This window comes from Neolamprologus brichardi, chromosome 12 (assembly GCF_056152115.1).
Source record: "Neolamprologus brichardi isolate AB-2024 chromosome 12, ASM5615211v1, whole genome shotgun sequence".
NCBI lineage: Eukaryota > Metazoa > Chordata > Actinopteri > Cichliformes > Cichlidae > Neolamprologus > Neolamprologus brichardi.
Window position 1 is genome coordinate 34,458,445 of NC_142115.1, and position 23,489 is coordinate 34,481,933.

The window sequence follows — 23,489 nt, forward strand, 5'->3', positions numbered from 1 at the left end:
ATCGATTCACCTCGATCACAGACTGCTCTCTCATTAGCTTCCATTTCTTGTATCAATAATAATATTAAGGCAGACATAATAATTCTATGCGGTGCTGTTAGAACGTGTGTTTGTGGACTGACCTCTGAATTTGGCGTGAGTTTTAAACTCAATTACCAGCCGACCGTCTTCCCTGATATAGATCCTGATGATCTGCAGTCTGGCTGAGAGGACGCTGTCAGTCTGGATACCTGCAGACATGAAAAGCCAAAGAAAACCTAAATTAGAGCAGAAGTACATCACTAATAATTTCTTGAATAAGAACTTGGATACTTGGAAACAGTCTTAAATCTTAAATGATTTATTTCTACAATGCATTTTCATCATTATCCCATTTACGCTGCACAATGAAAGCAAAACTACAACGTGAAACCAAAACACATCCCGCAATATGTTCACATCCAGGATTGTAGACATTAATAAGGTGTGCAGAGTTCATAAACATAAACTCCTGACCTGTCCTCCAGAGCACCGTGTCATAGAAGAAAGAGAACTCCATCTCGGTGTGATGCTCCAGAGACGCCCAGCCTCTCGGGGCTGTGACGTAGATGTAGGAGACATAGAGAGGAACCTGCACCGTCAGGAAGGACTGAGCAGAGTCCCGAACCTGGAAGAATAGCAGAGGGTCACAGAGAACTTTATTCTGTTTGTGAGGACTTTAAAACAGTACAGAGCATTATTTCACCATCAAATAGATGCACTATGATTACATGATGGACGTCCACATCCCAACACAGTCACGGCCCAGGTTCTGTTTCTGGGGCTGTCTACATGTACCCTATCCTGCAATCACTCCTGTGCATATTTTAGACCTTTCTCATGTCAAAAGCCTTTATCTGTGCCTCCTCATCTCCTCTGTTCTCCCGCCTGTAACCTGAAAATCAATCAGTCCGACGTTGAAGACTGAGGAGAAACATAAACCATCGAAGTGTTTTAACCTGCATTTGTGCACACAGAGACTTCTTTAAATCTTTTAATAGTATGAACTGTAAATGATAATATTCAATGTGTTTGCAGTTTTATGTTGAGGAAATTATGAAAATTGTTCCACAGTTTTTTGGGAGGTTTTTTTTTTGCAGATTGTTGAACCTCTGCCCATCTTTACTCATTAGAAACTTCCTGTGATGTTCTTTTTACACCCAGTCTGTTACTGACATGTTGCCAGCAAACCAAAATCACTTCCCAGCCTTCTGTTGCTCCTGTCTCAACTTTTTCGAGGTGTGTTGCTGCCATCAAAATCAAAATGAGCTAAAGTTTTCCATAAAGTAGTGAAATGTGTCGATTTAAACATGCGGTGTGTTTTCTATGTTTTATTGAGAATGATATGGGTTTAAACAGTCAAGAATGCACAGGTGTGTGCTCTGCAGGGGTGTTTTTCCATTTAAATATAAAAACCAAACTACACCTGCACTGGCAGCTGTGCGAAATGTCATAGGTTACTGAAAACGAAGCTCCTAAGCAACAATTTCTCATTTAAGTAAATGCACGTTGCATTCTCTCCTCGTATCGCTTGCTCGCCTCCTTCACTTGGGTCTCTGGAGGGAAGGACTAAGACGTGAGGAGAGAAGTCGATGATGTGCAGTCTGGGGATAGTTTTGTCTTTCCTTAGTCAAGACATCTGTTTTCTGCTCCCAGTGGTCTTCTTGTACTCTTCGTGTTTTTGTGTTACGCTTTTAGATTCCCTTATGAGTAACCCTTTTCCCCTCTCACCTTCTTCACCTTTGCTGCCAGTGAGTTCTATAATTGATTTTTAAAATCAATTTGTTTTTGTACGTTTCTGCACACAGAAATAACTCTTCCATAAGAACTGATTCAATTTATCAAGAAGACTGAAAACATTGTGAAGAGCGACTGTTTTAAAGACTCTGCCTTTGACCGTCCTACGCACCTGGAAGTCCGCAGTGACTGAGCCCCCGCACACGTCGATGAGTTCTGTCATGTCGTAGTAGGCATCGAAGGTCCAGATGCAGCTCTTGAGGTTGAGGTGCTTATAGAACTGGAGGCTCTTGCCCTCGCGGACGTTGGGGTTGAACTGGTAGGGGCGGTCGTAGCCGGGCCCCAAAGAGATGCTGTCATACGATACATCATCGAGGAAGCCCGACTCTGAGGAAGAATGTTGTCAAAGACAAGTTAGAAAACTACACGTCTGGTTTAATAATTATTTTTTAAATCAATCAGGAAATGTTGCAGGCATTGATTAAAATTGTCTGCCTGTAAAATATTAAACCACGAGAAGATGAAGCTGACTGCAGCAGAAAATTAAAGAATTTTAATATGGTGGTAATTCAAATGTGAGCCCTCAATACTGTAAATGGTTCAAACGTGGATCTAATCACACTGCAGCCTCCTGAAGATGAAATTTCCAGCTGTGAGGAGGTCTGTGTTTGTGTGACTGACCGGCAATCCCCTGAAGGTCTTTGAGGGTGACCAGGTTGGAGCAGACGTGCTGCTGCCTGTAGATCGACTCTGACAGCAGGAAGTGAAGGTTGTGCAGCGGCATGGTGGAAACCAGGGGGAGCATGCCATCCTGATGGGGGATCTGGACTGAAATGTGGATCCTAAACCGGGACATACAGAGAAGAGCAGAAATAAGCATAAACTCTTGGTGAAGATGCTTATCTGGTTTAAAAAGCCGCTACGCACCGGTTGGGGTGCTCTTTGTGCTTGACGTCTAAGTATTTGAGTGTGGCGATGAAGGATTGAGCCTGGAAGCCTCTGGCGGTGCCCGTGGTGACGGGTGTGTGGCAGATGGAGCCCTCTGTGCCGATGGTGGCGATGTTGCTCCTCAGCGGTGTTCCCAGGTGTCCAGCTTTGTCTCTGGCCTGAGCCACGCAGCGAACGTGGAAGCGCCGGCTGAAATAAATGCTGTCCAGAACCTGAGACACATGAGAGTTTCCACACACAGAGGAAAATTTTTAAACATAATTTTATTGTCATACTGCCGATAAATCCTATTAAATAACAACCTAATGTATTCGCCTCTCAGATTTATTTGACTCCTTAGTTTAACTCACCATATGGTTGACGCTAGTATACGGGGTTGTATCTGTGACCGTCTCAAAGGGGGATCGGGCGCCGCTGGTGTCAGTGGGAGCCGCCACTTCCCATGAGAAGTGAACTTGGGTCTGGTTGATTCCCGCCTCCTCACAGCGCTCCTTCATCACAGAGTACTTGGGGTAGTGAGGGTCACAGGGGGTGACACACACCAGAGGGTAACCTGGAGAGGGAGTCTTCTTGCTGCCCTCTTTGATCACCTCCTGGACATGATCGTAGTCAGCGAGAGAGACCACCTGAGCAGGAAGGAGAGTGGGAGATCGTGTAAATGAGAGGAGTTCAGCTTTTACATTTCATGAGGCTGGCGTACAAAACACAGTATGAGATGAGATTCGTCCTAAAAAGTCGTTTGGGGTAAAATCACCCACCATATAATATTTTAATGGCAGCTGAATAGATATATTCATTGTAAGTGGTTCTGGTAAACGCATAAGAACAAGTGCCTGAGGGAAAATGCTGCCCACGTTTGCTGCTGCTTTTTTGGAGTTCTCTGAATATGTATTAGGGGTGAGATGTGCTTTTGCCAGGAGTGGAGACGTTTCAAGTGACAGATTCTCTAAGTGCTGCAGAAAATAGACAAAAGATTAAGTTCTCAGCTGAATGCTAAAGTTCTCCTAAAGGCTGAACTTATCCTCCACTCCTGCTATTCTACTGCTCCTGCTTCATGTAACCTCCAAGGTTCCTTACAATAGGCGTGGCAGGTAGGATGAGACTTCCTGCCGCCTCCTGATCCAGAATGGTCACTGTGGCCATTGTGATCTCCCCAAGCACTGCCTCCACCGGATCATCAGGGCCAAGGACCAATGAGAAGGACTCGTGCCACTCTCTGTCCTCATTGGACAAAATCTCCACTTTAAAGAGGATGTGGTCCATGCCTACGGAGAAAAAAAAACATATTTACTCCCAGTAAAATCATCCCACTAACACTCTTTCCAAGTCCCAACGAGGAGCATTTTCAGCACTTACCCGGGGTGAATTTAAGCACTCGACTCTTGGGATTGTAGTCGACTCCAGATTGGGCCGATCCATCCCGGGTGCTGCAACGGATCTTGGACGTTCGGTCCAGATCTCCTCGGCGGATCACTTTGATGTTGAGCACTTCGATGCCATCTGGACCGGGAGGCTCTCTCACCTGATAGGACGCCTGCTCGAACTCAATGGTGGGAGCTGGAGGAACGGGAGAAGTCTGACTGTCAATCATTTGCACATATAAAACTTTTAATCAGCTTCCAAAGTAACAGGTGCATCCAATTAAAACTTATAGAACAGCGGTATAATAAAACCCACCTCCATTAAGGTTTTACTTAAGGTTTTCTTTTTTTTGATGGAAATAAATAAATACAAACATCAGGCACCAGGCGATAATTAAAAATGAGCCTGTCAGGGAATCAATTCGTGTCACATACATCTGTGCTTTGGGAGGATTTTTTATCATTATTTGTTGAAGTTGACCAAAAGTAAAAATGAGGAACATTATCTTAAAATTAGTTTGGAAATCAGGAACAAGTTCAACATCCATCCATCCATTCGCGTCCGCTTATCCTTTTCAGGGTCGCGGGGGGCGCCGGAGCCTATCCCAGCTGTCATAGAGCGAGAGGCGGGGTACACCCTGGACAGGTCGCCAGTCTGTCGCAGGGCTAACACAGAGACAGACAACCATTCGCACTCACATTCACACCTATGGGCAATTTAGGTTGTTCAATTAACCTATCCCCAAAAAGTGCATGTCTTTGGACTGTGGGAGGAGCAAGTTCAACATAGTCTGGATATTTTATCCATACCAGGCTTCAGTTATTCTAACATCAGCAATTAGGCTGAGGGGTCACACACTCGAAAAAATAATTCTTCACCCACAATAAACATGAAGCAATAATTTTGAGTAAAGTGAGGCCGTCTTGTTTTTCAAAACGCCTTCTTTGAGCCCACGCATAGTTCAAAAAGTGCAAGTAGACTATGATATACCTCAACAGGAAACAAAAGGAATGGTGACGACGTTTTCATTGGTTATTAAATCTAAATAAACCCCATCACCCAGTAATTCACAACTTAGTTCTGAGAGTTTTGTTCAGGAACCATTTCAATATTCGCAAGAAAAAAAAAAAAAAAGTGGGAATGTCGTTTTTTCTTTTCCAGAATTCTAAGAAAAAACTCAGACTTCGGACTTTAAACTCAGAATTAAACTTTTTTCTTAGATTTCTGAAAGAAAAAAAAAAGATGTGCCCACTTTTACTTCCTCCTCTTCCGTACCAGCCGCCTCCTATTAAGAAAATGTTTTTTCAAAATAAAAGTCCTCAGCTTCTTTCATGTTAGTATCAGATAAAGGATGTAAAATGTATATATGTAGCTCTTTTTATGATAAAATCATTATTCTATGACAGCATATCAGTAAATCCTGTTTAATGTGAATCACATGGCGATCAAGCGCCTGCTTACCATCTTCATCATTGGTGATGGTTACAGTGACAATATCATTAGCTCCCACCATGGCGCCGCTCCAGTGGTCACTGAGCGGTGTACCGAGATGCACCTGAAACTCCTCCTCAGGCTCGAACACCGAGTCGTCAGTGATGTGAACTGTGCAGTTTTTCACCTGGAAAATGCGCAATCGAAGCATGCTGATGAGCAGAGTCTGAGAACAAGGACACGAACATCAGGTCGCATTTTGACTCAACATTTTACCTTCTCTCCTTTGAGGAAAGTGATGCGCGACTCATCTGCATTCCTTCTCTCCTCAAAGTCGTCCATCACCATGGCGGACATGGTCCGGGTGAAACAGCGCACCGATGACTTGAAGGAGAGGTCGCCGGTCCGGATGATGGGGATGTGGAGAAGGTTATCCTTCTCCTTCACGGTGTAGGAGCTCTTCTCAAACTGCATGTTAGGAACTGAGAGAGAGCGAGCAACATCTGATCAATGAAGGGTGTTTGACATGACACACGTGTACTAAAGCCTGTGATTGTTCTGTGAGGACGTACTGTCCTGGAACGTGTCCGTGATGATGACGTTGGCTTCATAGGGCTCTTGGAGGACAGCACCCTGAGGAGAACTGAGGAACACCACGAAGGACTCAGACCCCTCGATGGACGGGTTCTGGATGTCATCCATGATGGTTAAACTGCACGTCTGTTTAGAAAAGGGAGGTCAGATCAAATGATTTGCAAGGGTTATACGGGTGAATCTGTTATTTATCGAGGAATAAAAACACCTTCCTGGTAGCTGCAGTAGAAACTTGGTGAGCTCGGCTGATGATGTTATAAAAAAATGTTCATCTACTGTAAGTAACGATGTCAGTGTTGAAGAATTAATTCAGATCCAGCTGTGTACAAGTGCTGACACCGTTCTACGCATCCCAGAGGCAAAACTTCATACAGCGTATCCAGTTCAAGCTGCTTTATCTGCTCACAGTCTACAAGCTGCTTTTTAACCCAGCATCCCCGACTGTCCTCCATCCTAATTATCTGATAGCCCATTGCACAGCTGGCTCAAGTGTTTTTGTTTGGGACAATAACTAACTGTGACATCTGTGCTGGGGTCTCCGTGCTATTTTCATCCATCCATCTTCTTCCGCTTTATCCGAGGCCGGGTCGCGGGGGCAGCAGCCTAAGCAAAGAGGCCCAGACCTCCCTCTCCCCAGCCACCTCCTCCAGCTTATCCGGGGGAACACCAAGGCGTTCCCAGGCCAGCCGAGAGATATAATCTCTCCAGCGTGTCCTGGGTCTGCCCCGGGGCCTCCTCCCGGTGGGACATGTCTGGAACACCTCACCCAGGAGGCGCCCAGGAGGCATCCTTGTCAGATGCCCAAACCACCTCAGCTGGCTCCTTTCGATGTGGAGCAGCAGCGGCTCTACTCTGAGCCCCTCCCGGATGGCCGAACTTCTCACCCTATCTCTAAGGGAGAGGCCAGCCACCCTTCGGAGGAAGCTCATTTCTGCCGCTTGTATCCGCGATCTCGTTCTTTCGGTCACTACCCACAGCTCGTGGCCATAGGTGAGGGTAGGGACGTAGATCGACCGGTAAATTGAGAGCTTCGCTTTTACACTCAGCTCCCTCTTCACCACGACGGACCGCTGCAGCGTTTGCATTACTGCAGCTGCAGCCCCAATCCGTCTGTCGATCTCCGGCTCCCTTCTCCCATCACTCGCGAACAAGACCCCGAGATACTTGAACTCCTCCACTTGGGGCAGGAACTCATCCCCGACCCGGAGTGGGCACTCCACCCTTTTCCGGCTGAGAAGCATGGCCTCAGATTTGGAGGTGCTGATCCTCAGGTGCTATTTTCACTGTAGCAAAATCATTGCCACTCCTAAAGTTGGACAAAAGTTGACCTACCTGAGGTTAACTGACTGCAGTGTGAGGGTGCATTAAAAAAAAGGATGATGGATGTTTTCTTTAATCACCCATCACACAGAACATGTAGAACAAGAGAAACAACATAACTGTTTCATTCTTTTTTTTTTTTTGAACTTTTATTGCCAAAAATAACAAGGCAATTCACATCAACAACATGACCTGAGACCTAATCTGCTGCATATAATGGTGGGGGTTACTCAAAAACTTAATTTAAAAGAAAAAACATATATACACATATACATATACATACCAATACCTAAGCACAGATGTAACAATGTTAAGGCTTGAGTGTCCTTTCAAGATATTTTATAATTAGTCTCCATTTTTTCTCAAAGGTTGGCACTTTTAGCTGTAGTTGAGCTGTTATCCGTTCCATTGTATAGACATGTCTAGTTTTCAGAAGCCACTGGGCAACTGTGGGTGGTTCTGGTTTTAGCCAGTGAATTGTTATCATTTTTCTTGCAGTCATGAGGAGGAGATGCAGGAGAAAGTGCTGCTCATAGGAGAAACCATCAGGAAAGATATCCAACAAAAAGATTAGAGGATCCATTGGGAGGTTGACTGACAATATGTTTTGTATAATGTTCTTGACATCCATCCAGTACTGTTGTATGTAAACACAGTCCCAAAAAATATGCGTCTGGTCCCCCACAGACCCACACCCTCTCCAACATTTATCACTGACACTACTTTTGGATAGAAAGGTTTTCAGTGGAGTTCGAAAAAATCTTAATTTAACCTTCCAGCCAAATTCCTTCCACATTTGACTACCCACCCCTCTATGGCAGCCACAACAGACACTCTCCCATGTGGCATCATCCAACATTATATTGAGTTCCTTTTCCCATTGTTGTTTTATATGATAGGTATTATCAGACATGTCAATCAGCAGTTTCTGGTAGATCAAAGACACTTGGTTTTTCAATGTACCTGACTTTTCAAGCAGTTTTATAAAACGGTTTTACTGGTTTCATTCTTAAAATATAAACTATAGAATTTGACTGTAGGTGAGAAGTCTGTCCTTACCTCGTCGGTTTTTCCAGGTTTGAATTCCACTTTCTTGGAGCTGGGAATGTAGTCGACCCCGGGGCTGGCTGACGGAGGGTCTGAAGGTCGGGTGGCGCACCACACAGAGGTCAGCGAGGACAGGTCGCTGCCATGACGCAGCACTGGTATTTCAATTGTGCCTGAGAGAGGGGAAAAGTGAAATGCAAGGTGAAAAAATGTGAAATGTGGGAAGTTGCTGTGTTTTTGAGAGAGTTATAAGATATTAATAACTTTGTTTTGACCTTTACATTGAAAGTAATTTCAATCCTGATATAAGAACAAAGTGACACAGAAACTGAATCTCGCAGCTTCTTTTAGCTGCAACTAATGATACTGTCTGTTCAACACTGTGGGGAAGATACCTTTGTATCAAAGATCAAAGCTACGCCAGCGAGAAGGAGGAGAAAAAGAAAGAAGTGGAAGAAGTTCAGCAGAAAGATGAGGCGCAGTGTAGCTGTCAGTGATGCTAATTATAAGAGAGGAAACAATCTATTCTGTGTCATGCTCCAAAACACGTCCCTGTTCCTAAATAAATGAAACAAGTAAAATATCACAGAGTGCAGTGATCTAACTGACAAATAAGATAGCTGACGATGAGAAATGTTTCCACAAAACACGTGTAAGTGCTCAGGGATGCACGTAAACTGGTTACACTAATATCATTAAATGTAACCATTATGAAACATCCCAAACCAAAGACTACTCTCTAACAACTATTGGAAATGCCCTAAATTCCTAATGGAGAGCTATAAGAATAGGCATCACTTCAAACAACTCATATAAAAAAGTAATAAAGAAAATATAGCCATTACTTATAAATTATGTAATTTTTTAAAATATTAAATCACTGTAAATGCTGTCATGTGTACAAACACCTAATAGTATAATGTCTGGTAATAAATGTGTATCAAATAATTATTTTATAAATTATTCATGACGTACTGATGATAAAAATTATGTTCTAAAGACATTGGATATAACATTTTATATTTTACATGATGTATTTCTTAACGACCTTAGACGTTATTGTTGTTTGATTAAGGTTTCAAAGGCTTCAATTAAAGCTGCTGCCAGGATATGCAGATGGATTACCAGTGAAACCAGTGACACCAATCTTCCACTAAGTCCTAACATGATCCTAAAGTGGCCTTCTCTCTTCTATTTTATATCTGCTTGTGTTTCGTAGCCTGTTTAGGTCCTGTCCAGGACTGGAGCTTCTACTTCCGCTTTCTGCCATCTCCTCCAGCTCCCAGTCTGTCACTGTGCTTGATTGTTCTGGTACCCCAGTCCCTGCTTCAATCAAGCCGCACCATCAATCACACCACCAGCTTAAAATGGGCAGCAAAGCAGAGCTTATTATTTAGAGCTGCTTTGAGCTGCCATGCCACTCTGTCAGTCTGTATTATTTAGACTGTACCTTGACTGTGTTGTTTTAAATGTACTTTGGCTTTGTGCTGTTTTTAACTAGTTACACCTGGACTTTATATTTATTTGCTTAATTTTCAACTAGCTTCTATTTTGGCTGCATAACCTCTCAGTGTTTCTGGAGAGTGGAGCAGTGATCATCTCCAACATTCACACGTGATAAAAGTTGGTCTGTGAAGGTTCTCAGTCATCCAGGTCATCGTAGTCTAAGGGGCTCGGAAAGAAAAGCGTCTTTAAGTCTCCTTGAAGCCTAGTTGGGTTTTTTATTTGTTATTATTTGTGATGAAAGTGAAACTACACAGTGAGTGGGTTCACAGGTTTTATGCCAATCCAGGTGCCAACTCTTACACTCTTAAAATATTTATCATACTAATGTTAATGTTTGTTTATAGATCATTTATACAGTCAAAAAAATTATTACTACTAGTTAGAATGCTAATAATAAATATGTGTAACTAAAGTTTAATTAACTACTAATCTATCATTCATTACTAATTATTGTGAAGTGCTAGCTACCAGTGCACTAGTTTTTTATAGGAAGCTATTAGCCGTTTGAAATATTTATTTTTTTTAACTTAAATTTAATTTAATTACGCAATAACAAATAATTCATAAAGACATTACGCTGGTGGATGCACGAAAAAGGCTCATACCAGCATCTTCGCTGAAAGTAAACGTGGCGTTTCCAAGAGAAACAGTCGATGCATCGTTGGGTCCATCAATAATGACCTTGGCCACCGACACGTCGCCCATGCGTGCGTTATCGGAGGTGTCTGAAAGCACCAGCTCGAACTCCTCGGACAGTTCGTACTCGCTGTCATCGATGAGCTTAACGTCACAGGTGGACATGCTGACTCCAGGACCGAAAATCACTCGGTTGTCGGTGGTCATGCCGCGGCTCTTGTAGTCAGAGCCGGACTCCAGAGCGTGGAGGCTGCTGCCCTGTGCTGACTTGGCTACGGTGTAACAGAGAGCAGAGACTGTGCTGGAGGTATCACCTGAGCAGAAATGACGTGAGACAACAAGGTCATACAGTGTGTGCAGGAATTAAAGTGAAAATGAAAAGAAAGAAATTATGAAACATTCGTGAAGCATGAAATGTTAGAAACCCCTCTGCAGTGTGTACCTTTCCTTTCAATGGGAGCATGGATTAAGCCTGAGCTTTCGTTGACGTGGTAAATCTTCTTGTCAAACTGCAAAGTGGGTTCGTCTTCTGTGTCGTTGATGTTGACGACAGCGCGCGTGTTTCCACCCAGCAGCGCGTACACGGGCATGCTGAGCTCCACATGGAAGCTCTCGATCCCCTCAAACACCTTGTCGTCGTTAATGACTATAGTGCACACCTTTGTGTCCTCACGCTCATCAAACTGCACCTGGAAAACAATGAGGAGGCATTAAAGAAGTGATTACAAAACCTTGACTTAACATAGGCTAGTTATAGATGATACACTTCACTGAATGTCAAGTAAAGCAAAGTGTGCCCACTTTACTGAATCTTTTTCCTCCTCAAACCTCCATGTACACAAAGGAGTACCTCAGGGTTCCATATTAGGACCACTGATGTTTGTATTACAAACATTACGTTCCTGTTGCACTCCACTTAAAACTGATGAACATGCAAAAAGATTCCAGGTTCACGTTACTCCCAAGATGTTAAGGTCAAAAACTGCTCGATGCTGTGGATCTGTTTTTATGCTTGATCCTGTGGTCCACAAGTTCATGAACAGGAAAGTAAGACCTAACCTTGGATTATTTTGTTGTTATAAAGATAAATAAGATTTTAGCAGCATTTGAAATTTAGCAGAAGAAAATTACTGGTTTCCAGACTAAATGAAGAACACAAACTCACAGGAGAGAAATAAAATCAATTAAAAGAGAAATGTTCATTTTTTAAACGTGGAATATCGAGTTTCTACCTGCCCAGCATATTCCACGTAGTCCTGCTGTCCAGGTCTGGATCCGACGCTGCTCGTGGAGGTGGCGCTGCCCTGTTCAGTGCGGCAGAGCACGATGGCGTACTGGTTGAGATTACCGGTTCGCTTCACGGTCACCGCCACTGTGCCGGCCTTCTCACTCACATTGTAGCTGTGAAGAAGCAGGAAGGTAAAAGGGTGGGTGTCCAACGGGTAATCTTTATAAAATATGTATATTTTTTTTTGAAATGGTGCAGACCTTTTGTGCTCAAAGCTGATGAGGGACCACTGGATGTGGAAGACGTTGTCACTGACCACATTTGGTTTGCTGTCTTTGACCAGAAACTTGAAGTTGTCCATGGTTTCCTGGACGTTCTCCTGATGAAGCACGTACCGGATCAGACCCAGATTGATATCGGCTACAAAGAAAAAAAGCCACATTAGCAACGATCAAACTCTAGCATTATTGCTCCTTTACGGTTTTAGTACAAGACAAAGAGGAATGGAGCAGAGAATTTGTAAATTTGAAATCTCGCTCTGACTTCTGGTTTCAGTGGATTATGAATAAGGCACAGCACTGTTTCATTTCAGGTCAGACACATGAATACAGTTTTAACTAACAGGGTTATCTAAATGTATTTCTCTGTTTGGGTTTTTTAGTGTTAGTGCTTCTATTAAAGCTTCTTCATCAGTTCATTCATGTCTCCCAATTGTTTTTTATGTTTCAATCACTTCTTGTTTCAGTAGCCGTTTGGCTCGATTTATTACTTTGTTACCGCCATGTTTTCTTCCACCCAGCAATGCTTTTCTGTTCCTCCAGAGGATCCCAAGGAGATCTCAGACCAGATGAGACATAAAGTATAAGCTCTCTGAAAAATACCCAGGTGAGATCCAGCTGGATGTCTTAGAGCCTCACCCTAAAGTTGAGCTCAACGCTGCCTCAGAAGGAGATGTACATAATTATTTAAGCGATTCAGACTCAATTTTAAGAAAATACCATTACTAAGAAGTAGTCAGAGTCAGTCAAAAACAACCACATGGGTTCAAAATGTGCTGAAAATAATGTTTTAAATATGCCAAAAATGTCACGAAGCACTGCAGCAGGTTTTTAAATCAGCAGGAGAGCCAAATTCACACGATGGTCTTTAAAGACAATTAGTGCTGATTTTTATGCTTGCACACAATTTAACTGTGAGGAGGCGGACACCCAAAAAAGACTGATTGAATCTTAATAGTAAAAATCTTTTGCAAAGAAGGCATCTCTTGGAAAATATTACTTCCATAATTTGCAGCCTTGGGCCAATTCACAGTACTTGGAGAAATAAAATAGCCTAGAAATGAATGTGAAAGTTATTATTGGCTCTGGGTTTCTGCTCATTTACACCTTTCCACAGAAGGTTGTAGAAAAGGAAACACTTAGATGTGAGCCCCACTGCTTCAAAATTGGCCAAATGACCTTCAGGAAGCTCAGCATAAACACCACAGAGATGAAGAGAGTACTAAATTATGCATTAATATCCAGAATAGTAATATCTCAAACATAATTTTAGATTGAGTACAAGCATTTGGCAGAATATGGGAGCAAATGCTCACAGTCGGGGTGATGTTGACAGTGTGTACTAGAAATCTCATCGGTTTTATTTATTCATATTGCCTCCATCTCTCGCGCTCAGGCTAAGGGTTATTTCACTTATTGGAAATTTATTATCATTAAGAAAACGATGTTTACAAGCTTCAAATTGAGCATGCGACACATCAAAGTGGCTGTTTATACTTGCTCTCTGCAGCCTGGAGGATCAACACTGTACAACAGCAGGCTGACACTGATCCTCGTCTGCAGCCTTGAGGTGAACATAAGCAGGCTCATGATGAGAGCACTGCTGATTTAAACTGCAAATTAGCTGAGTAAACGTGTGCAACGGGAAATACAGCAGACACGTGGTGTCATTCAGCGGAGAAATGATCAGAGCGAAAAATGTGGGGTCAAGCTTTTGTCCCTCCTTCTTACTGTGAAGGCAAAATGTAAACGAGTCTTTTGTTTTCCCCTCCTCTACCTTCCAACAGGCGCTGAGTTTTCTCTGCAGCGGCACGAAGGATGCAGGATGAACAGAAGAGGGCACCGATGCAACACTGAACTGGTGCAGTGAAGGAAACAGGTGGCTCCCTATACACTGATAGAGAAGTCTTTGTGGTTTATGTCATCCGCTGAGGGAGTTTAGAAGGAAAGCCCAGGAGCAGCGGGTTTCCAATATTTGAGTCCCAACAGCTCTGAGGCATAGCTAATCCTCAGGCATTAAAAAGTCCTTCAAATGAAACTATCTCAGAAGAGAAAAAAGATTGAACTTGAAGGGAGTCAGAAAGCCATGGCTTCATTTTAAAGAGTCATAAGGGTTTGATTTGGAAACCTAAACTGGCACTAACTGCAGCTGTACACAGTGTATCCCAACTATCACTGCGGTGATCCCACACTAACCTGATAAGATAACCATCCTGCATATCAAAAAGTAGCCTTCATTTCCTTTTAATATCGTACACCATCAGCCCATTGATGTGAGTTTTTAAAATGCACATGTAGTACATGGTTTATTAGTATTCACTATGACACAAAAAAATTTTTTTAGGAATATTTGAAGCAGGAAAAGCAAAAAAAACATCAAAGCTCACAGGAGGAGGGGGAAAGCAAAACTGCACCCACTCTTTTGCTCAACCTGTGTTGAGCTGATGGAAATTTTCTTTGATATAAAATTCAGTTAAAATTAAATTATTGGAGATCAGCAATCAGACCACTGCTTCCAAGGTAAACTGTGCTCATGGTCAAACAAACGTCTTTATTCAAAGGAAAACAGTAACAAAATCTGACACCAGGGGATGAATGTGGACACAGTTCACTTTTCTGTTAGTTTGTTTTGAGTGTGCTGAGGAATGTTGAGAATCCCATAAATAATTTATATTGATATTTCTGGGAGTAAAAAAAAAGATTTACTGTTAAAAGAAAAATTCTTCTGCTTCTTGCAAATTTTTAAACTCTGTACCTATGCTGATAAAAATGCAGTTTCATGCAGTCAAAGCCAAAAGTTTTAGCTATGACTCAAAAAACTTTTAATTTGCTGATCTCTGACGGGCTTAGCTATCACATTTGCCTTAAATTGGTGCTCCACAATGCTCAAAATGCTCAAAATGAGATGACCTTTGAGGACACTTTAGTGGATAAGCACAATCGTGTGGATATCAGCTTCTGGACTAATTGGGATTTGGCCCTGATTGGTTCCAGCATGCCACAGAGAGTTGCAAAAGTTGCAAAGAAGACTGACTCTCTGGATAAATTTGATGAACTGACTCTTTTTTTGGACAAGGATTGAAGCTGTCTGAGGAGGAGAAGTTAAGAGGGATGGGTTGTCTAATAAGTTAAAATGTTACTGCTACAGTTACAGCAACAGAGAGAGCTTCGGTACCTTGTGTGAATGTGGTAATGGGGTTCCCAGGTTTCAGCTTGCTCTCCAGGAAGCCGTGCTTTGGCTCTGTGGTGATTTCATAAACCAGCTGTCCATCATCTGTGTCCGGGTCCATGGTCAGCAGCTCCTTCTTGGTGATCAGATTGGTGGCCTGACAGACAGACAGGATTGACTCAAATTTCCTGTTTTTCAGTTTTCACCGCACAGAAATCATCTCACAGTGCAAGAATTCATTACTGGGGATTTCATTCACAATGTCACACTATGATTCAGCTGAGCAGGAAGCTTTTCTTTTCAATTTCAGCTTCCCTGATGTAGCTATCATAGCAAAAATACAGCTGTTAAGAAGCGTCGCCTCACTACTGGCTCAAAAAACAGAAATCAGCATATCCAACATCACAACAACTAAAAAAACGTGTTTTCTTCTGTATCTGATCTCGACATTGACATTCAGCCAACAAAATTTTAAAGAGCCCCTCCTCTGAAGGGCAAAGTAGTTAACTTTTCTATTCTGTTAATGGACAGCATCTGGTTTATGTGGGTTATAAACTCGCTAATTGTTCCAGTGAGTTTGGATAAATTATTTGAAATGCTATTGTACACACTGATCTCCCCACTTAAGTACAGATTAGCATCCAAACTGTTGTTATTTGACTCTTAGTTGGATGAAGGACTGATCTCTACGTTGTCTTTACAAGTATTCCAAAGTTTAAAACCACCAGCATCCACATCTGGAACATGTAAAAAATAAATCCACCAGTGTTGAGAAACATTTGTTTCTAAAACGGATAAATTCACCACAGAAGGTGGTGCGATGGCTTAAAATGTTTTTTGGTCTCGTATGTTTTAAAGATGTTTCATTTATGATTATTACAAATAAGTTTCAATGTATCCAACAAACAAAGTTCATATCAGCTGTTTTTTTAAGCCGTTTCTTCTGCAAACTACTTTGCAACCAACCTTCTTTTTAGATTTGCCAGTAACTTCTACGTGGACGCTGGGTTGGGAACTACAGTTCTGGAAATCCTTGATTTGAACATTTTCAGGTTCAGGTTATTTTATTTTAACCGTAGGTAGATTTGTTCTCGTGAATTGAAGAAACAACAGAAAACAAAAAAAATACTGACAACAAAAATTTATACTAATTTTGGCCATCATGTAATCCACAAAAGTGACTTTTTAAACCTTCGTTTTACAGTTTGGGACCAGACGCCTTTGTCCGGGAGGAAGAAAAACGAATCTCACTGTGTAAAGAAAAATGAAACCAGCCGACCGCTGCAACTGTCTGGTGGACAGGGAACTTCAGCTGTGGTTCATCAGTCAACCTGTTAGACCACAGAGTTGCTGCTCTTTTCAGATAACTATCCAAACCACACCAACTAAAAGGACAAAACAGATTCAATAAAAGCACGATGAAATAAAACCATCATGGTTTTATCAATGTGGACACAAGAAAGCCTTCTTAAACACGAGAGCTGCTGGTGCTCTTTCCTGCACACAGCTTCACAGTTTGCTTTGAAATTCAGCTTTGAATCAAAAGTGAGATATTTATAACACTGAACACTTTCCACATTTTGATTGCACGCTCCTAAGTTAGAGGCAGGGCAACGATGTAATACATGCCCCGCTTTACTTAAATGACTAAAGAGGACCACAATTAGTAACCGAAACATCGTGTTGTATTAAATCACAGGTGTCGAACTCCAGGCCTCGAGGGCCGGTGTCCTACAGGTTTTAGATGTTTCCTTGATCCAACACAGCTGATTCAAATGGATAAATTACCTCCTCAACATGTCTTGAAGTTCTCCAGAAACCTGGTAATAAACTAATCATTTGATTCAGGTGTGTTGACCCAAGGTGATATCAAAGGCTATGTCGACACGTACCCGGGTATTTTTGAAAACGCAGATTTTTCTATGCGTAAACGGCGTTTTCGGTCACTGAAAACGGAGATTTTTAAAAACTCCGGCCAGGGTGGATATTTTCTAAAACTCCGTTTTTGCATTTACGTGTGGACGAGAAAAACGGAGAAAACGCAGCGTCAAAGGTGTGCGCCTTTTTTGACATCACACTGTGCGCCACGTTATTGTTTCGGTGAAATGAATTTCTACAATACTGTTACTGTTAATTGTTCTCTCTGCAGTGTTTAAATGCTTACATATACACACACAGTTACTGTCCCTCCACACATACGACTCGGTTCTGCTTCTATGCCCCAGCTTTGCTTACTATTTCCCATCGAGGCTTCTAGACTTCTGATTGGCCAATATTTCAACAAGGTTAGGAATATATCGCCACCTGCTGCTTTGGCATGTTCCTAACAGCGTTTTCCTTCATTTCTGCCTTTACGTGTGGACGGGATTATTTTTTAAAACGAAAATGGAAAATCTCAGTTTTCAAAAATATCCGTGTACGTGTGGACGTAGCCTAAAACCTGCAGGAAACCGGCCCTCGAGGCCTGGAGTTCGACACCCCTGTATTAAATGAAACTCAATAAGAAATTGTTTTGAAATTGCCTCCCCCTGCAGGCCATAACAAAAACTGCACTATCATGGGACCACCTTCTTGCTCCTTTCTCAACCTCAGGCAATCCAAGTTTGCACATGGAAGTGTAGGATATCCCAGAACACAGCTGCACCTCCAAATATTAATGAGTTCAGATGGAATAATTTTCCTTGACCAAAGGTCTCCTGCCTGTATGCTCAGGTTTTGCTTTCCCCTCCAGCACTCAGGAGAAGATACTGGAGTGTAACAGTATGATAATTTGGCTCAGTGATAAAACACCCAGGACTTAATTACCTGCAGCGCAAACACAGCACAGGCTGAGAATAAATGCACGATGTGACATATTTACAGTGCCTACCAAACAAACCTGTGCGCTGCATTGCGATGAGGTGTGCAAGCCAGCAGGTGGAGGTGGAGGGGCTAATTTCAGAACAAACAGTGATGGAGCTTCTCCTTCGCACTTCACACAGACACATTTACTCTGCTGGAGAATATTCAGGCAGAGCAGGGTGTGCTGGCACTTTTTAAAACATAATTTGCTCAGAGAGAGTTCTGCTGAGCAAACACGCAGCTCATTTAAACACGTCTGAATTATCCTGATGTTTCAGTCCTCTGCTGGTGTCCAATTAAAGGTAATAAATTAGAAAAAGTTCTCTTCAGTGTCCGCTGTTCTCACTTTACGGCTATTAAACATCACAAATAGTTTAATTAGATTTGTTTCCTAACTGCCTACTTACTTGGATTTCTGCAGAATTTATTATCACCACTGTGGGACCTGGAATTAATAAATATGGGAAGGACACCAGGTTTTATGCATGTAGTGTGTACAATAGCAAATGCCCACTACCTGAAATCTAAATCTTTGGCTATTTCTGTCCATCCTGTCCATCTCCTCACTTCAGTCAGAAGCTACAGCACACATCAGCGGCTTCTGCTGTCCAAATTTGTTTGGGTGTGTGCCAGTTTTTTACAGAGGGGTCAGTGTCCCCTTAATCAGTGCATCGCTACATGCTGCATTTCGATTTGCTGGTTAGTAGCAGCAGCAGCCACGCTCAGATAGTCAAGCTAAATTTCTGACAGAGCGTTATTCAACACCACACACTGTGATGCAGTCTCGAGTTACAAGACTCTGCGTCAGACCTTGACCTTGAGATCAAGGTCACTGAGATTCAAACTTTTGCGTGAATAGTACTTAGTAGAGGTATCTATGGTATCAATTTGAAAACCCAAAATTGGTTCATCTTCAAGTTATCGTATTCACAAATCTGGGCATCCATGCCAACTGCCTGCGTGCCGTATCGGCTTTTTACAGCTGGGGGGTAAAAAGTTTAATGAATTAAAGACCTTTTGTTCTTGCACACCTCTGGGCTGCGGTTTCTCCCACATTACTCCCTGGAATCAACGTCTTCCTCTACTCTCACCTCTGACACGTGCACTGGATCTCTTTAGTGTGTGTCAAAACATTAAAGACATCTTTAACATCCTTAAACTTAATTTTTGGAAACTTTATGGATCAAATGAACATGTAGTCTCAACCCTTGTTTTTGCCTGTCATGCATATGGTTCTCTCTCCTCTGGTGTGCGTATGTAATAGAATGCAAGTGAAACTGTGCGTGTTTATTGTCTGAGGGAGGTCATTTACCACAAAGCAGACCAGTCTGCAACTGATGCTGAGGATGTAAACATCAGTCTTACTGGTAACATAATAGCAGGTTTGTGGCATTTTTGTTCAATCATTTCTTCTCTCTAAGAGATTACATTAGACAGTAGGGCTGCCACAAACGATTATTTTGATAGTCGACTAGTCACCGATTATTTTTGCGATTAGTCGACTAATCAAATCCATTGGACATAAAACATACAGCTTATTGCACCAGCAGCATCTGCTCTCATATAACTATCATTAGCTTACAGCTTTAAGTGTTTCAGGTATGTGCTAACTAAAAATAAAGACAAGATGATAGTTTATTAAATTTTAATGAAATTTGCAGATTGTTTCGGTGAAGTTTAATAAACTCCTTGCTATCTAAAATATAACAGGACACAGGAGTATATTCTCGAGCATCTCACACTTCTGATAATCAGCTGTCTGCTTGACGTTTATTCAGCTGTGTAAAAACTATAACTTTAATCTCAGCCAAACCGATTTACTCAGGAACAAATAAAATACTGAAAAAGCCAAACAAAAACATTTTTAAGTTATCTAAGTGACTTATATATCATGTTTAACCTGAGTAGCGAAAGACGGCGGTGGTTTGAAAATGATTTGCCGGGAGTCCGGTGTTCTCACGGACTCTAGTGAGCCTGTAACCCCAGCTAGCTAACGAGCTAGTGGCTAACAGACTTCTCTGAAAACGTTGGAGCGCTTTTGAAAATATGTGGCGTCTTGATAAACTGAGCAGATATTTGAGGTTTACACAGCTACATTCTCGCCTGAAAATATGTTAAACTTTATTTTGTGACCCAGAAAGAATAATAAGAGTAACATTAAAACTAACTAGCTGCCGCCATTGTTGGAAACTGAGCTGGGCTGCGCTATGAATTCTGGGACACAGCTTCTTCTTCTTCGGGGTTTATCGGCAGCTGGCATCCTTGTACATGCAGTGCTGCCATCTTCTGTTTCAGGCCGTTATTACACTCTTAAATCCTACTACTTATTCCTGCGTCTTTTGTGATCTTACAAAGCTTCAAACGAAGCGTCGACTATTAAATCAGTCGTCGACGATTTTAATAGTCGACGTAATCGTGACTAGTCGACTAATCGTGGCAGCCCTATTAGACAGTTGAACATGCCCGAGAAGATGAGCTTGACCTTGACATCAAACTTTGAATTACATAAAGCTTTTGATTTTTATGGATCTGTTCTCTTTTAATCAAACCCCACATTCATTTTACTCATGATCAGACGGAAAAATAAAAATGTGTCCCTGCATTGTTATCGTACCTTGTTATCCATGTACTCCAGCCACTGCAGTCCCAGGTTGGTGAAAATTAATGGCGTTCCATCATCAACTGGCAGGATATCTATCTTGAACTTCTGGGGAGCGGCTGTCACTATCTGGAAAACCCCAAAAAATGAAAGAAATTAAAAACTATTTTTAAAGACAGCAGACATGGTTTAAGTGAATTTTAACAAGTAGTAAAAACTACAGTGTTAAAAGTACAGCGTTTACACTTATACCACCTACTAACCACATCAAGGATGCTTGGGTTAAGGACTTGGAAGTAGACATATCGGATGCTTTGTGGGCCAATGGGTTGAAGAAGATTAAAGAATGCTCTGTTAATGCCAGACTACAACTTATACAGTTCAAGGTCCTTGATCGTTTGCATTTTTCTAAAACAAAGCTATGCAGCATTTTTCCGTCTATTTCGTCTTTGTGTGACAGATTCAAAGCGATGGATGGAACCCTTGGTCACCTTTTCTGGTCTTGCCCCACACTCAGGAGTTTCTGGGCAGAGATATTTAATATGTATAACCAGATTTATGACTTAAAATTAGAGCCGGATGGTGTTCTTGCAGTGCTAGGCTGCTCCCTAACCTCATTGGCACTCAGACGTCCTCTTCAGAAAGCCTTAATGTTTGGCATGATTGTAGCTAAAAGACTTATTCTTAGAGCCTGGAAATCACCTTCTCCTCCATTGTTCAGGGTTTGGCTACGTGAGATGATTGCTTGTTTGTATATTGAAGAGGTTCGTTATCGTTTGGCTGACACCCATTTTAAGTTTGTTGAAATCTGGGGCCCTTTTCTCAATCATATTAATGGGAATTTAACATAAACTTTAACCCATTTGACTGCACTTTGTGTTTGTGTGAAACTGCACCTCTGCCAGACCCTGATTACTTCCTGGACATGTTTCCCACATCTTCTGGTCTTGGTGAACTCTCTGTTGCCCTGTCTAAACTCACACAGAAGATCATCTTCTTTGGACACTGGTGTTTCTTTTGAACTTTTGATTTGTACTGGCTAACTGGTGTATTTTTATTTATTTATTTAGTTTTTATTTTTTTCCTTTTCTTTCCTGTTTTCCTGTTTGTTTGTTTTTTTTTTGTTGTGTTTGGTTTCTGTTTTTTCTTTTTTTTCCGTGCTTAAATGTTATTGTTTTTGAATCTTATGTCCTTTGTCTAGTGTGACGTTATGTAACTTTGGTATCTTATAAATAAACATTTAAAAAAAAAAAAAAGTACAGCGTGTCTAACTTTTCCTGCTGGCGACTGATCCAGTGTAACTTCTGAGCTCCTCCTCGTTCAGGATTTCTACTCAACTAAAACAAAATCCCCTGCATGTATCGCTTATCCCAGCTGATCCAAAGTAAAACTTAATTAATGATAATACTCATGTCTGGCAATACAACAGACATGACCAATACAAACTGAACTATAGCAAACCTCAAATGTACTTTGATTAATTTCCATAATACCCTCATAATCTGGAATTAGAGCGCTTACAGTAATCTACATTCTTCACACAACTCGACATGAAGCAGAGTTTATTACAGCAGTGTGATGTTCAGAGTTCAGCTGTGAGTTTAACAGGCTGAAAATCCTAAATATATCAACAGATTATGGAAATGGAAAAACACACATAATTAACATAATTATATGATCGGCGCAGTTTGTCAGGTTTCAGTATTGATTGATAAATGATGGTCGAATGGTGCATCACTGTCAATTATGGGATCTTCTCCTGCCAAAGGAGATAATGAAGGTGAGCTGAATCATCTTTTCTCAGCATTTAGACAATAGCTCTTATTATGGCTGCCACGCACTTACTTCGCTTCACTCAGTTAAAAACCTTTCTAAGAAAAAGTGACTACTCAAAGGCATCCTTGACCTTTAAAATGAAGCAGGAAACAAACAGAAGATAATTGACTCTGGAGAAGAGCTCGAGCATGATCGCAGACAGTGAAGCACAGAAGACAGAAGCACACGAACGAGACGGAGCACAGACAGGGAGACGCTAACAGAAACTGGAGCTCAGGAACACAAACTTAAACATATTAAATAAGTGTTTAAAGCTCAAAGAAAGCACAAAAACACTAAACTTAGACACCCAGCTATTAAAATACGCCTTCAGACTTTAGAGTAAATTGTTCTTCTTTATATCAGGTTGCAAAAAGCTGTGCTACAGACATGCACAGACTTCACTGTAGGTTCCACTTGAAGTCATTCTCATTGACCAAAGTTTTGAAAGCTCAAAATGTTCTTAGGAACCATTTAAAGGTTCTGCTGGGTTTTACTTTATTGATTCAGCCGCTTCCAACAGCGATGGCAGGCTGAATCAGATAAGTTACTCCAGTATTCACAGTTACCGCCTGCTGTCTGAGGTGCATGAGGGAGCAACTAATCACCACAAGAGAGGCTAATAAGGCCAACTTTGACACGTGCCATTTGAAGGCTGAGCTTGTCCACACAGTTTATAGCAACTCATACATTATTTAATAACACAGCGGCTCCAGTGGGAATGAAACCGAAACGACAGCAGAGATAATGCCACGAAGCATCTACGGAGCCGCAGAGCACGCGTGGCTGTCGAGCCAAATGTCCCCAAGTGATGGAAAGATAATAAACCCAAGGCTGGGAAGTGTGTGTTTGCGATCGGGGATGTCAATACCTACATGCTGTCATTCAGTTTAATCATGTGGGCTATTAGTAATGACAGGTGGTGGAGCTGAGGGGGGAAAACTGACAGTCAATTCACCC

General features: G+C 41.8%; 1 protein-coding gene across 4 annotated transcripts in view; it reads right to left on the bottom strand.

The window, feature by feature from the left end:
* Positions 1-23,489, bottom strand: part of fras1 (Fraser extracellular matrix complex subunit 1) — a 337,242-nt gene that overhangs the window by 11,207 nt on the left and 302,546 nt on the right. For all 4 annotated transcript variants that reach the window (XM_087849466.1, XM_087849465.1, XM_087849467.1 and 1 more), the window contains 18 exons: positions 20,730-20,843; positions 15,281-15,431; positions 12,088-12,247; positions 11,832-12,000; positions 11,042-11,288; positions 10,569-10,913; positions 8,470-8,630; positions 6,069-6,216; positions 5,773-5,978; positions 5,527-5,683; positions 4,060-4,260; positions 3,781-3,968; positions 3,054-3,329; positions 2,683-2,915; positions 2,437-2,597; positions 1,928-2,142; positions 496-646; positions 123-230 (listed from right to left, as the gene is read on the bottom strand). In XM_087849466.1, coding sequence (XP_087705592.1) covers positions 123-230; positions 496-646; positions 1,928-2,142; positions 2,437-2,597; positions 2,683-2,915; positions 3,054-3,329; positions 3,781-3,968; positions 4,060-4,260; positions 5,527-5,683; positions 5,773-5,978; positions 6,069-6,216; positions 8,470-8,630; positions 10,569-10,913; positions 11,042-11,288; positions 11,832-12,000; positions 12,088-12,247; positions 15,281-15,431; positions 20,730-20,843 — 3,391 coding nt within the window. The remainder of the gene's footprint in view (positions 1-122; positions 231-495; positions 647-1,927; positions 2,143-2,436; positions 2,598-2,682; positions 2,916-3,053; positions 3,330-3,780; positions 3,969-4,059; positions 4,261-5,526; positions 5,684-5,772; positions 5,979-6,068; positions 6,217-8,469; positions 8,631-10,568; positions 10,914-11,041; positions 11,289-11,831; positions 12,001-12,087; positions 12,248-15,280; positions 15,432-20,729; positions 20,844-23,489) is intronic.